The 14,922-nt window shown below is 37.7% G+C and overlaps 2 protein-coding genes across 4 annotated transcripts in view; both read left to right on the top strand.

The window, feature by feature from the left end:
• LOC128355899 (monoacylglycerol lipase abhd6-A-like) overlaps positions 1 to 9,355 on the top strand; it is a 10,761-nt gene extending 1,406 nt beyond the window's left edge. Inside the window, exons 2-9 of the mRNA XM_053316283.1 lie at positions 949 to 1,076; positions 4,989 to 5,148; positions 5,914 to 6,027; positions 6,733 to 6,865; positions 7,055 to 7,209; positions 7,349 to 7,403; positions 8,010 to 8,110; positions 8,622 to 9,355. Of these exons, the coding sequence (XP_053172258.1) occupies positions 958 to 1,076; positions 4,989 to 5,148; positions 5,914 to 6,027; positions 6,733 to 6,865; positions 7,055 to 7,209; positions 7,349 to 7,403; positions 8,010 to 8,110; positions 8,622 to 8,798 (1,014 nt within the window). The 5' untranslated portion in view covers positions 949 to 957 and the 3' untranslated portion in view covers positions 8,799 to 9,355. The remainder of the gene's footprint in view (positions 1 to 948; positions 1,077 to 4,988; positions 5,149 to 5,913; positions 6,028 to 6,732; positions 6,866 to 7,054; positions 7,210 to 7,348; positions 7,404 to 8,009; positions 8,111 to 8,621) is intronic.
• Positions 9,356 to 10,082: 727 nt separating this feature from the next.
• Positions 10,083 to 13,849, top strand: rpp14 (ribonuclease P/MRP 14 subunit). 3 transcript variants are annotated; one of them, XM_053316286.1, is made up of 6 exons: positions 10,083 to 10,122; positions 11,241 to 11,403; positions 11,564 to 11,648; positions 12,408 to 12,484; positions 12,609 to 12,687; positions 12,984 to 13,183. In XM_053316286.1, exons 2-6 carry the CDS (start codon positions 11,312 to 11,314, stop codon positions 13,038 to 13,040), a joined length of 390 nt encoding a protein of 129 aa, XP_053172261.1. In that variant the 5' UTR covers positions 10,083 to 10,122; positions 11,241 to 11,311; the 3' UTR covers positions 13,041 to 13,183. The 3 variants fall into 3 exon arrangements, with proteins under 3 accessions (XP_053172261.1, XP_053172260.1, XP_053172259.1); XM_053316285.1 differs by having other exon boundaries at positions 11,238 to 11,403; XM_053316284.1 differs by lacking the exons at positions 10,083 to 10,122; positions 11,241 to 11,403; positions 11,564 to 11,648; positions 12,408 to 12,484 and having other exon boundaries at positions 12,610 to 12,687; positions 12,984 to 13,849.
• Positions 13,850 to 14,922: the final 1,073 nt, after the last annotated feature.

Here is a 14,922-nt window from a genome sequence, read left to right as displayed (position 1 = left end):
GAATCCCACACAGGTTTTCTGTTAAAATGTTCAATTCTGTAGCACACTGTGAATAACCCCAACGTTAACATTTAAGGGGAAGTATCATTTACATTTGCAGGTCTATATTTATATTTTGAAGCTCTACTGGAAAATGTTTGCATGATTAACAGTTCATAAAACTCTTAAAATGTATCTTAATCTTCCTTTTTATGTAGCCCCTCAGTTCAGCCTCTGTCACAAACAGGCCGTTTTAACTCCTGTCTCTTTAAGACCCCCCCCCAGCCTCTCAGGAAGCTACGCCAACAAACTATAATTCTAGGATTTCACCACTTTTTCTTGTTCTTTACTCAAAATGTCAGCTTCTTAAATACACTCATACATGTTCGAGCTGAATTCTGATGCTAATGTTGGCTCGTCTGCAAGGTAGAAAAAAACGTTTGACTTCCCGGGAACATTTCTACATCATTTAGCATAGATATCTGACATGATAACCTGTATGAATGACAAAACAAGTATATAAAACCACAAAAAGTATCATACGGCCCCTTTAAAGTTACTTTTGAAATGTAAGCCTTCATTTAGCTGCTTAGAGGGAATCTGGGCACGAAAAGGAGTTGACTGAGTATTGTGCTAATCTAGGCTAATCAGCGTCTCTGTACCCAACACACAGATTTAAATTTGATTTTCACCTTCTCATCTGACTCAGCAAACAAGCAAATGCCCCCAAAACATCTAAGTATGATTTCAATGGGTCATCTGAACCACTCATACTAATTCATTAAAACACATCACACATCATTTATGAAATTATAATCGCTGACTGTTTTTTAGGACGTAATCAACTCCGCACAGCTCCGATGCCCACAGCTGCAGGGCTGATGAGACACAGAGTCAGCATTCACAATTCAGAAACTGAACTGAGAGCAAATGATGATGTTTGTTTGTGCTTTTTTATTATTTTTAAAGTGTGCTGCGATGGAGCAAGGTGTGGCTAAAATGATCATGCTGGCAGGAAGTATCCTGGTGGTCCCTGTCCTCGCCTTCGTCACCTCCTACCTGTTCTACCCCGGAGCTCTACTCAAGGCCTACAACTGGTAAAAACACAAACAAATGCTGTACTGGTGTCTAAGGAGTATTGTGACAGTTATGTGTGTGTTTGTAGTGAAGCTCAGCTCTGTGGGTTGTGTTTATTTTGTCCTTCAGAAGAGGAACTTGCAACACGGTTTCTTAACAAGTTGTAACAAACATCGAAGCTTTTCAAAATGACCTATGTCTACTGATTTTTTGTTTGTTTGTAAGACACGTGTTGAGTAGTTTGAGCTGTGTGCAAGGGCAGAATGTAATAAAGGTTTACATTAGCAACATTTTTTTTTACTTTATTGCCTTAAATGCACAGTAACAGGCAATTAATATCACAAAGGAATACAACCCCCCCCCCCCCCCCCCCCCAAAAAAAAAAACATCTTGAGATTGGGTCTCATCTGTCACAGAGATAGCACTGTAAAAGGTATAGCACATATCTTATCTAGTTCTGTACTCTAAAAAAGGTATATTTTAGATAATAAAAAAATAATGATAAATAAATAATTAAATAATAATAGTAAATGAATAGAGTATAAGTGTATAAGAGTCCTAAGCCATATAGTCAGTAACTGGGGTCCACCTTCTCCTAAAAACAGGTACTTTTAGCTGTAATGGGGCAGTCATATATTCCATCATGTAGACATGTTTTACTTTCTGTAACCACTGGGTGATCATGGGAGGGTCAGGCTTCATCCAATTTTTATAATATATAACATTGTTCTGTGGTAAACAGGTGATCAGGAAACACATCTAATAAAAATAACAAAGAGTCCATAGGAAGGTCCACTGTCAACATTTTTTCCAGTTCATCTTTGACATTTTTCCAAAATGTTTGTAATTTCGGGCAGTCCCATTTAGCAACATATTTAAACCGTCAGGTATCAGGTAATCACCCAGCTCTGTTTGGGACAGTTACTCATGCAGTAGATTAGACAATCTGGTCAGTCAGGTTGTTAACCAGAAGTATATTTGTCAAACCAACCAGTTAGTCCTCATTGTTTAAGCCTTCCCTCATGTAAGACTAAATAATACTGTCTGAACACTTAAATCTCACCTTTATGACACATTATTGTTTTGATGAGCTCACAAAGTACTGTTGTTTGTTTTATTAAGTTACTGTAATGTTTCGGTTACTCAGACCTTCATCAGGCGTATCACAGGCAGCATTTCCACACTTTAATAATTGAGCTAAAGACAGTCTTCAGTCCAGGGGCTCAGTAAAGTTGTATTTTATTCATTCTGTTCTACATGTAGTCCTCATAGTGTGAACAGGATCTGTCCTCAGGTTTCCACCCAGTTTAAAAGTTCTGGGATCACAGAAAATGAACTTTTCCTCCATGACACTCAGGTTATATCATGGACAACGGTCGTCTAATTGGCTGCACGCACAGAGGTCACTGACAAACAAGGTCAAAGTTGAAACTGATTGAAGGTCTAATATCCCAGTGCTGCCACAAGGCTCACTGTCTTCGCTCTCTAGGAAAACATTGAGTCATGTAGGTGCAGAGCGATTCTGCTGCTGCTCATGTGTAGAGAGTCTAATCATGATGTTGAGAAGCAAAAAACATGAAATCATTAACTGTATTATGGGAGAACTAGACATCCTCACACTGAAAACCATGTTAATAATGTGGTTATTTATTTTACTCGACTTCCTCTGTTGGACAAACAACTATTTAAAAGCATGTTTGAAGATTATTATTATGTAAATGCTGAAGTCAGTTAATTTGTCTCTCAGGTCCGGAGCAACAAACTTCAACAACTACTGACCAGATTTTCTTTAAAAATACTGAGAACGACTCTTTAATGTCTCTTCTCTAGCGCCACCTCAAGACAAACCAAAGATAATACATCGCCCCTTGTGGGCAGCAGAGTAACAGATGAGTATTGATGATCTGCCTGTAGTTAGATGTTTTTCCATGATATATATATTTTTTTCTTTTTTTTAACATATTAAACTAAAACTGTGTGGTTTTTCATAAAACGCTGAATCATGACTGGTGTGAATTACAGGCTGTAATATCTTAAACACACACTTTTATTGTGCAGGAGCATGACCTTGCCTTCTGGACTTTGTTTAAGCTGTAAAAACGTTTTTAAAAACGTAGATTATTTGGTAGATCAGTTGCCAAAGTCTTCAAAAGATTCTTACAAGTAGATAAAAGTATAAAATAAATGAAATAAATGCTCTACCCTTTGATAGTCATTAATACACACACACACACACACACACACACACACACACACACTTAAACAAACACACACACACAGTGCTGATTCACTGTCATGTAATAGTTTTGTCAGCAGTTTTGTTACATGAATTAAATGTTACGTTATGAAATGTTGATTCATTACATGACCTCAGAAATTGAAATTAGGTCAAAATAATAACCAACATGACTAACAGGGAGAACTAAAGAACTACAGAAAATGCTTAGAAGAAGACCATTTAAAAAAATTCAACCGTATATGAAAGACTCCCATCATCTTCATGGACTGGACTCTCACAAGCTTTTATGAGGAATTAAACAGGTATTCACAGAATCTGCTTATTCAATATAGATATGTAATTTTTCCAAACATGACTTTTGACAGAAATTATTCATCATCAGTTCACTATCACTCATGTCACAAAGTGTTTCAACAAACATTGACTAGATTTTAATGAAATTCAAATGACCTCTTGACCTTTCCTACCATCAGGACAGACAAACAAGCCTCATTCATTTAAAGCCTCGCTTGTGTATTGACCCATTTTTTAAAAAGAAGGGGAAAAAACAAGTACATTTTAGAACCTCAATTGAAGCAGAAGAGTCAAAGATCTCAGTTATGTTCAGGCGCATTGACTGATGATTATATGACAACTATTAGAGCTCTATGAATAGCTAAATCAACACTATGTTTGTGTTCAATACTTGACACAAGGGGCTAAGGAGTGTTTCCTTTTTGAGGAAGCACATGCAGCTGTGGCAGCTTCACACCTGGCTGCATTACCTCTTACATCTAGCTGAATGCATTTAGGGCTGCTTGCAGGACTTAAGCCTTACTGGGCAATGATCACATGCAGCAGGTTAACATTTTTACTTATTCTGTGAAGTATCTCAACATCTACAGGATGAACTGGTACAGAAATGGTGCAGACATTCAAGAACAGAATAGAATAGAATGGAATGGAATAGAATAGAATAGAATGGAATGGAATGGAATGGAATAGAATAGAATAGAATAGAATAGAATAGAATAGCATAGAATGGAATGGAATGGAATGGAATAGAATGGAATAGAATAGAATAGAATAGAATAGAATAGAATAGAATAGAATAAAATGGAATGGAATGGAATGGAATGGAATGGAATTGAATAGAATAGAATAGAATAGAATGGAATGGAATGGAATGGAATGGAACAGAACAGAATGCTTTATGGTCATTATATTAAACATATAATGAGATTCCATTTGTACTTTTAAAACAATAAAAAAAAAACAAGACAACCAGATAAAAAACAAGACACACATGCAGCATTGTCCTCAGAGGATGAAGCCTAAGAGCGTTGGTGATCCCCCGACCTCCAGCGCCACCAAGAGGCTGATATCTTTATTTAATGGATTGTCATTAAGTTGTTCTACACGTTCTCGTTCATGCCTCCCTTCAGGATTAATTGTTCGGGTTAAGGTTAGGGTGACAATTCTCTGGCTATTTGTACAGCACCACCATGAGATCAAATTTTAATTGTGTCCAGTACTTTATGATACAAATACCTGCAATATTAATGATATTCCTGTAAGCCTCAGTTGTACTTTTTGTGCTACTTTGCAAGTATTAGCATGATAATATACTAAACTAAGATGGTGGTGATAGTATAGTTATTGCAAACCAATTCAAATAAAAAAAACTCCTTGTCATCCCGCTGTGATCCTCCAGGTACTGGCGACGCAGGTTGGGGTTGGTGGTCCGCTACTCTCAGAATGGAAGTTACCGCTTCTGTTATTCCAGCCGTGGGACACCAGGGGGCGCCACACCATCAATTCTGCTTCTGCACGGTTTCTCCGCCACCAAGGACATGTGGCTGCCCATTGTCAAGGTAACACACATACACACACACACACACACACACACACACATACACACACACACACAAACAAAAATCAAAACTCTTTCATACTAACAGGAAATCAATCAAACTGCACATTTGGAATATCACTGCCAATTAAATTTAACAAATGTGAAGGAAAAATTTACTTTTAAGAAGATTTAATACTTATTTTTTTGTTTTGTGAATTTCTTTTTTAGGTATTTTCATGGCACTAACAACTTTCATGTTTCAGCAGCTCTTCTTTCTCTTTTGTGCATTGAGCACACTAAAAATCAGCATATCTTATAGTTTGCATACTGTCTTTGCATGAGTCATTTGTCACTTTTCTTTCCTTTTTCTTCCTTTTAGTGTGTGTTCGTGTGTGTTTTGTTTTTGCTTTGTTTCATTCATGCTTTTACACAGAGACTGGTTTTCCTGCTCTTTATACTCTCTAATGTGTTCTTGAGGATTTATATGTTCTGTGTTTGGTTTATTAGAAAATGAAGTTACCAAAGTAGGATTTAAAAAATGCTTCAATAAAAATACATTAAACTCTTTAATGGTAACGAGCCCTTTATATTTACATAAAGTGGGTCTTCTTCCAGGGTGCCCACCATATTTCTACAGTTTCAGGGCCATCGTAGGTTCTTCTACACACTAGATGCCACTAAATCCTACATACTGCTCCTTTAAAATAACTGCATAGTAACTGTAGTAACTTTCATTTCAGTTTTTGTTCATTTGAGTTTCGGGTATGTTTGTTTTGTGTTCCAGTACCTTCCCAGGGACCAGCATTTGGTGTGTGTGGACATGCCAGGACATGAGGGGACGAGTCGCACCGGCGCCGAAGACTACAGCATTCAGGGCCAGGTCAACCGAATCCACCAGGTCAGTACGAGGGAATCCAGCAGGCAGGTAACACACTACAGATCAGAAGTCACTAATAGGCAGACCCAGGCACTGTCCTATCCAGACCAGACCTTTAACTGATGAAATATTGAGGATTGTTACATTTTGTCTGAGCGTATTCATTTTGACGGGTGCAGTTTCTCCAGCTATTACAGTAAAAGTGGATCAGCCCTCGGAAACTCACAGACCAAAGAGCATAGCCAATCTTCTCATGTGACACTAATCAGCTAATCAAATCTGTGCATTCTGACGGAGAGACCCGACTGTCAGTGAGAAACACACGGAGAAAAGGGTTAATATGTTGAGATGTTTTGTTATAAAGTTATTAGATGTGAAATTAAGTTTATGGTTTAAGTTAAGTTTAACTTTTACTTTAAGCTTTCTGTTATACACTTTATTTTATAATGCCAACTTTATTTGATATAAGAAAATAAATCTTATTTTTCTTTTTCTTCTTTTATTCTTCTTTTATTTCTTTTATTATGTATTTGAATCCCACCAGTGAAAATACTAATAATAAATAAAAATGAAAAAACCACTAGACACAGATGCTGATGCTACTTCAAGGCACTGAAAAATAGCACGGACATTATGATGTTCCTGACCTTCACTTGAGGACATTTTCACACAATACAATAATAACAATAATATTATTAATAATAATGTTACTGTGTCTCCGTGCAGTTTGTGCAGAGTATCGGTCTGGATAAACAACCCTTCCACCTGGTTGGGACATCGATGGGTGGGAACGTTGCGGGTGTGTACGCCGCCTGTTACTCTGGTTACCTGTGCAGCGTCACCTTGATCTGTCCGGCAGGTAAATTCAGCAGACGGCTGCTCGTACAGCGTCAGTGTTTCTCTCCAGGAATCAACCCTGAGACCTGAGACTCTGTCAGGATGCTGAATTATAGACGCCCCTCTCCTCTCCTTCTCTTCTCTCCTCCTCCTATCTTCTCTTCTCTTTGTCTCCTCTCCTCTCCTCCTCCTGTTCCCCTCTCTCCTTCAGGTCTGGATTATCCTACAGACAGCGAGTTTATCAGCCGTCTGAGGGAGTTGGAGAAGAATCCGGAGGAGGCGATTCCTCTGATCCCCTGCACTCATCAGGAGATGGAGGCCATGCTCAAACTCTGCTGCCACACACCTCTGAACCTCCCCCGACAGGTACAGGACTCTGTTACCTGGTCTACCGTCCAGATTCAGATTCACAACCATGCTCATATTGTAATATCAGTGCTGCTGCAGTATATGAAGAATACCCATGAACGTGTGTGTGTGTGTGTGTGTGTGTGTGTGTTTTCAGCTCATGCGTGGTCTCCTTGACAACAGGATCCCCAACAACCCTTTCTACAAAGAAGGTCAGTCCGTCACTTAAACTGCTTTTCTCCTCTATAACGTCCTTCTCAATATAAAGATAATGGAGCCAAACTACAACTACTGTAGTGATGTTACATTATTTTAAATAATAAACTCTCAAATAGCAGAATTGGGAACTTTATTAAGATCTCCTGCATAAAATCAGGAGATTATTTCTAGTATCCCAAAGAATATATTATCACATTTAAGTAAGAAGCTTCTTTTTTTTTGGTCTGTTTTCATTGCAATTGATGCAAACTCAGAACTTCCTCTGACCTTCTTCCATTATACTAAATTTACCATTTCAACCATTATAATGCACATAATTCCCATTTGAGACATTTGAGAATCTTTTTATCTTTAAAAATGTACAGTCTTCAGATAGATATAGCTTTCAAATGTTGTTTTAACTTGTTTTTCAGTTATTTTCTTTCATTGCTTCAATAATAGTTGCATAAGCTTGCAATGTGCTTTATTGCTTTATTGTGTGTGTGTATGTGTGTGTGTGTGTGTGTGTGTGTGTGTGTGTGTGTGTGTGTGTGTGTGTGTGTGTGTGTGTGTGTGTGTGTGTGTGTGTGTGTGTGTGTGTGTGTGTGTGTGTGAATCAGTGTTCATGGAGATCGTCGGGGAGAAGTCTCGTCACTCGCTGCAGGAAAAGCTGCATTTGATCACAGCGCCCCTGCAGGTCATCTGGGGGAAAGAAGACCAGGTAAAGACTCACATATGATCCAGACTTTACAGCATCAGGCATGTCCAAACTATTATATATATATTATATTATATAACTAAAATTCTCTACTTCCAGCTTTTTAAATATGAATATTTTATGGCGTCTTTAAACTTTTATGATAAAAGTTTCTGATCTTTTATAGATCATTCAATTAATCAATTAATCAAGAACATATTCACCAGATTCATCGATATAGAAAATGATTATTAGTTGCAGCTCTAAAGTTCAGTACTTGTGTAGATGTATTTTTTCAACTTTCCACCTTTGTGTGAGTACCTGGTTCATCTCGTCCATCAGTTTATCAACTTGTACAATTGTTTTAAATATTTACAACCCAGAGCTTAGAGAGATCAATAACGTATCAATCAATATGGTGCGATCAAATTCCTCAATCCTTACAGTCATCACTCTGAGTTTAATGATGTGATGAATACAATAAATCCACAGTCAGAGCCGTAACAGCTGCTGATCGACCTCTCTGCTCCTTCAGGTGTTGGATGTTTCGGGGGCAGCAGTGTTGCAGGCGGCGCTGCCAAGCTGTCAGGTGGCAATCTTGGACCAATGTGGTCACTCGGTGGCGTTGGAGCGTCCAAGGAAAGCTGCCAATCTCATCGTGGACTTCCTGTCTGTGCAGGTCAACAGCAAAGACGCTAAGAAACTTTCCTAAAGAAACTCCTCATTTCACAGTGGATGATGAAGGTTATGATGAACATGAGGAGGCTAATGATGATGTAAATGATGAGGTTATGACACTGACAGCAGTGATGATAAAGGTGATGATACTCTTTTATACTTAACTTTAAGAGTTTTCTATGACGGTGTAAAAATACACATGAACGCACAAAAGTATGACAAATATTCCTGAACTTTTTAGCAGTTTGATTCCTACACAGAACCACGCAGGAGGCTTTAAATCTCTGTTTTAAATGTTATTTAAAAACATTCCTCTGTAGGATTTTGCACATTTCACTTTCAGAAAAAAAACTGTATTTCGTGCTCTTGTTTCATATAAAGGCAGATGTCTGTGTGTTTAATCCTCATAAGCACACATTCAGGTTGAATTTCAGAATGATGAATGTACTGAAGGCGAATGTGTTGTTTGATTTATGTGTGATTTGTTTGTGTGTTGGTTCATAAACCTAAATGATAAAGTTAAAGCAATAAGTTTAGCACTGAGACAAAGAGTGTCTATGGACAACAAAAATAAACCTATTGAGAAATTGATGGTTGATGGTTGTCTGTATTTATTTGTAATGCACCAACAGACCGCATGGTGGCGACACATCCTCACAGCTTTATCAAGAGTGTCAAAGAGTAGATCTTTTTTTCAGGATGTATCACTTCACCGTAGGATGTGGTCTGTGTGCAAATTCCCAATAGTTAATCATAATAATTAATAAAGTGACTTAATTCATACCATTCGTACTTTTTGAATCCAGTTTAAAAAATGTTTAAAGGGATGGAAGCCCGTTTCAACCAGGATTAGACAATTTGATGAAATCTTTAGTTTGACTAAAATAAATTACACGTGTTAAATCAAATTATGAGATTATAAAATTAAGATTATGACTATAGTATTACTTCTGAGGTTCTTTAATTCAAATTATAAGATATCTGTTTTAAACATTTATTGAAATGAAACCATGTGAGAAGTTTAGAGGGAAAAATCACTATTTGGTGGAGCTGTTAACAACTCATAGACATCTGAAATGTGCACTATATGCAGTAAACCGGATCGTTGTGTAAATAAATCTGCAATATATAAATGAGCAACATGCAGAAATTCCTGAGATTATATGCATGTGATGTTCCTGAGATTTACATATAGAATATAGCCTCATACTTAAACAAACATGACTATTTTGTGACAGTGATCCATCTTACTGTTTTACACCTCTTTGTAAAACCTGAGATGACCGCGCATGCGCAGTTCCCATGGCCGACAGCTCTCAGAACATTGCGTGCAGCTTGTAAACACGCTGCTGCATCTGGTGAGTAAAAGACTGAAAATACTCCTCTTATTGTTGAATATTACAACAATAACAAGCGATATGTCATTAATCTGTTAGCTGTGTTTAAATGTCAGTGTGTCAGCGACTAGCTTCAGGTTAGCTAGTTCACTTAGCTACAGTTTGACCTCTCTGTTGGCTAGTTTTTAGCTTCAGGTTGCACCAACAGCAGGTGTGAAGTTTATTTTGATTTATTGAAGTTTATACGTGTTTAGGCTTCAAATAAAAGGCGTATTAGACATTTAACAGTAAGTTATTAGCTGTAGTCTGGTGTTCATAATTTGCATGTTACGTTACAGCAAAGTTTGTACTCTTCATGTGCTATAGTGAGTTGCAGGTTAGGGTTAGTGTGTGTTATTGCAGCAGTGTGGCTCATTCACGTATTTTATAGTGTCTGGACAACAATAATAATAGTGGCTAAATGAGACAGGCCAGTGTCTTAGATATTAGAAGCATATTGCACATGTCATTATCAATAAGCGATCCATATAAAATGTGATTGTTTGCGCAATGGATTTATGCTTGGATTTAATATAATAAAATAGATTTGTTTAAAAATTACTAGCAATAAGCAATGTAAGAAGAGATGAGTCTGTAATGAATATCACTTGTGCTAATTCTTTTGTCTTACACAGTTTATGAAATGATTTTTGTTACAGAGCATTAGAGCCCGATTGATATTGGACTTTTGGGGCTGATGCCAATACCGATATTAGGAAATACAACATTCCAATATCGATATACTGATATGAATGTCTTATATATATATATATACAGAATGTAAGATATTTAATGGAGGCATGATATTTTACAGTTTAAGAATAAGTAGTGTACTGAAACAGTAAACTTCACTGGGAATTTAATATGTATATTAAACTAGAATTATGAAAAAGGATCAAATATACATAAAATGATGTGGCCTATATATCTTTAAAAAAATATCAGCATATCTTGGACAGCATAAACACCAATACTGATATATCTGTGATATCGCATGAACCTTGATCAACTTCTCTAAAATATGTCTCACACACACTTCTTGTTGTAGGATTATTAAATCATCTTTAACTGAGTTGTTGTCTTTTTTTTACTGTCAGCAGTTTGTTTGTGACTCTGAAGTCAGCGTCCGCTCGTCACCTGAGGGAATCTGATTCACCGATGATTTAATAGAATGAAATCCGACAACAAGAAGGACGAACCTGCTGTTTTCAAACGGGTCGTGTCGAAGAACGCTTCACCGTACAACTACATGAAAGTCAGCCTGTAAGTCACTGTGATGTTTTTATCATCTTTAAAAAGTGTTCCTATCGATATTATGTTTTTTATGTTGAAATAATTTAATATCAAGTTTAAGTTATCCTTAATGTGTGTGTGTGTGTGTGTGTGTGTGTGTGTGTGTGTGTGTGTGTGTGTGTGTTTGTAGTGTGCTGGAGGATGAATCTACTAGACTGACTGCAGTTGAACTGAAGCAGTTCATCATCACAGGCCTGAAGAGCCTGTACGGGGAGGTGAGATCAATATCAAGACCTGAGTCGAGAGTTCGATTTCCACCACAGCTGAAAACAGTTTGATCCACTCTGACGCTGTGAGGACTGTTAAATGAAGCCTCCAGAAAACGTCAAACTAGAGTTCAAATCAACTGATCAACAGAAAAAATGTCTGCTCTTGTCCATTTATTTTAGAGCTTATTGACAATTCGGTCGGCAGCAAATTAATTGGCAACTATTCTAATAAATTAATTAATTGTTGAATACATTTTTATCCAGACTAGAGCTACAACAATTCATCAATTGGTCAATTAACAGACAATTAACTTTAATAAAGTCGTAATTGCCAGAAATTTGCTTGTTCAGCTTCTTAAAAAGATTTTATGCTTTTCTTTGTCAGACATGATATTAAACTGAATGTTTTCAGGGTTTGGGCTTTTGATGAAATGAGATGTTTGAGAGAGTCACCTTTGACTGTAAAATTATAACATGCCTTTTTTTTTTTTTTTTACTATTTCTGACTTTTTTGAGTTTATAGATAATAGAATATAATTGACATGTTAATCATTAATAAAAAGGGTTAGTTGCAGCTCTAAACCCGACTTATTCGGGGTTACGGATGGATGAAATCTTTTACATCACCTTGAACTTTCAGAGACTATAATGTTTTTTGTTTTTTTGTGCTATTTTCAAGATGATGGAAAAATACATTGATTAAAAAACTGAAAAAACTAAAGCAGAAGTGTCTTTTTATTCATGTCTATGTTTATATTTTCCCAGGTGGGAGCAGCGTTGCCCTTCGACCTGTTGAAGTACGATGAAGACACTCTCACTGCTTTTTTGCGTGTCAGCAGCAGGTGAGAAAACAAAGAAATGTCTCTTCTGTATCTTTCTTATGATTAAAAGGAACCATTTCTGGTAACTATTTGAAATAAACTAGATGTTTAATTTCTGTATGTGTGTGTGTGTTTTGTTTTTCAGGGGTTTAGTGAAGCTGTGGAGCTCCCTGACTCTGCTGGGCTTCTACCAGAACCAGGCCTGTGCCTTCAGAGTGCTGCAGGTCAGCAGATTTTACTTCAGCTCGTACAAAATGATTTTTTCTTTAGTGGCACAGACGAGTGAAATTGATCTAATATGCCAATTTTCTCTGAGCTACAAATCGAATTTAAAGTTCCAGGCCTGTTGAACGACTCCTGTACTGATAGTCTGTAGTTCTCCACAGAAGAAGAAAACCTCAATCTAAATGAATGTGGAATTTAAATATTAGATAAATTACCTAAATTAAATAACTATAACATTCAATTAAAACATTTCCATGCTGCTCAGGCTGACAGATTTCTCTGGTATCGTCCTCAGGTGTCTCCGTTCCTGCTCGCGTTGACAGGAAACAGTCGAGAGCTGCAGCTGGACTGAAGTCGGAGCGTCGTCTTCGTCAGGATGAGTTACATATGGAGTAAAGTATTTAGTAAACCTCGGCTGTGCTCCTCCTCCATCGCAGCAGCAGCTCCTCTCTGCCGCCTGCTGCACGTCGGCCAGCACGCCTCCATCACCAAAGCGTTCTCCACCCGCGACGTGGAGCTGTTCGCCGAGCTGACGGGCGACACCAACCCCCTCCACCTGGACCCGACCTACGCCAGCACCACCTCCTTCGAGACGCCCATCGTCCACGGCGTCCTCATCAACGGTTTGATCTCCGCCGTGCTCGGCACCAAGATGCCCGGCCGCGGCTGCGTCTTCCTCTACCAGGAGATCCGCTTCCCGGCGCCGCTCTACATCGGCGAAGAGGTGCTCGCTGAAGCCGAAGTCCGTAAGATTAAGATGTCGTTCGCCTTCATCGCCGTCACATGCTCGGTCAAGGACAAGGTGGTGATGGAAGGGGAGGTGATGGTGATGATGCCCGAGGAGCAGCAGCGGAAGGGGTGAGGAGGTGAAGAGGTGAAGAGGTCAGAGGTCAGAGGTCAGGACAATAGACTGATCAGATGAGCTGTTGCATCATGAAGCTCTGTGTCATGCTGTCCATGCTGTTATTTTTGCTTGATTATTGATCACGTATTTGAACTGCGATGACGACAACGTGCTCACGGACAGATCGGCTACCAGAGAGACCGGAGAGTGTCAGTCAGTTGATAATTTATTGTTTAGCATGTTTAAGCTCTCTGATCCAGTCTGTATTTTGTTAAACATGTAAAATATTTTGTGTAGAATAAAAACTCTGGACGACTAATTTCTTTAACAAAGTCTGTCATCATCTAAATTTTTCAGTTCACTGTCTTTGTCTCATATTTGTTGTTGTTAGTTTACTTTCGTTTCTCTCCACCTCGATGTGGGATCACTCAGGTTTCTATTATACAGTTGTGAAACCAGGATGTTCAATCCTGTGCTCCTGCGGATCACCTCAGCAGGTGAAAGCACTGAGGTCTTTTTCCTCGATACCAGAAGGGAATCATCGACAGAAAATGTTGTTTACCAAGAAATAATTCAAGCATATAACACATTTCTTACACTACAGTACCTGAGTATGTAGGGTTTCTTTATTGGACTGAAATATACAAGCTATACAGACGACAGGTTATGTGGAATTTAGTATAAGATTAAAAAGATTTCATTTAGTTTTTTATTCTATTATTGCATATTTTGAATTTAGTTTTTAATCTTTGTTTTAGTGTGTTATTTCAGTTACATTTCATCAAATATTGTTTAAATTGGTTTTCTGTTAATTGAGCTTGAAGGTTTGTTCTTGAAAACAAAACTCAAATTTACTTGATTGTCCCAAAGCTTGACATGCTGAGGAAGGCCATGAGAAGAGGTTGAAAGCTTCTCCTCGAGATTCAAAGAGCTTTTAGCAACACAAGCAGATGACAACATTTGAAGGTGGTGAGATTTGACATCTTCATGCTCAAGTTCCAGTGAGATTATAAAATAAGAGAGAAGAATTAATATACAATACACATTATATTCCACATACGAAACTTTATTTCTGACAAATCTGCAGGTCCTATCAATGAAATATAAGATAATACAAGGACAAAACAGTACATATATATATATATATATATATATATATATATATATATATATATATATATACAGGGTTAAAACATACAGACGTGTTCTAAGAGTATTTTGTCTCAATTTGTGTAGGCTGGGCTAATGCCACTGTTTTTAATTAATTTAACAGTGGCATGAATTTGAATATTTCCTCAATACAGCAAGAAAAGTAGGGACAAACGGATGACTTGCACTTGTCCATCTTGGAAGCTTAAGCATATGATAATAGATAAGTGAGTGTATTACA

Source organism: Scomber japonicus, chromosome 3 (genome assembly GCF_027409825.1).
Source record: "Scomber japonicus isolate fScoJap1 chromosome 3, fScoJap1.pri, whole genome shotgun sequence".
NCBI classification, from domain to species: Eukaryota; Metazoa; Chordata; class Actinopteri; order Scombriformes; family Scombridae; genus Scomber; species Scomber japonicus.
The sequence above is the reverse complement of the archived record's forward strand: the minus strand, read 5'-3'. Positions and strand labels throughout refer to the sequence as shown.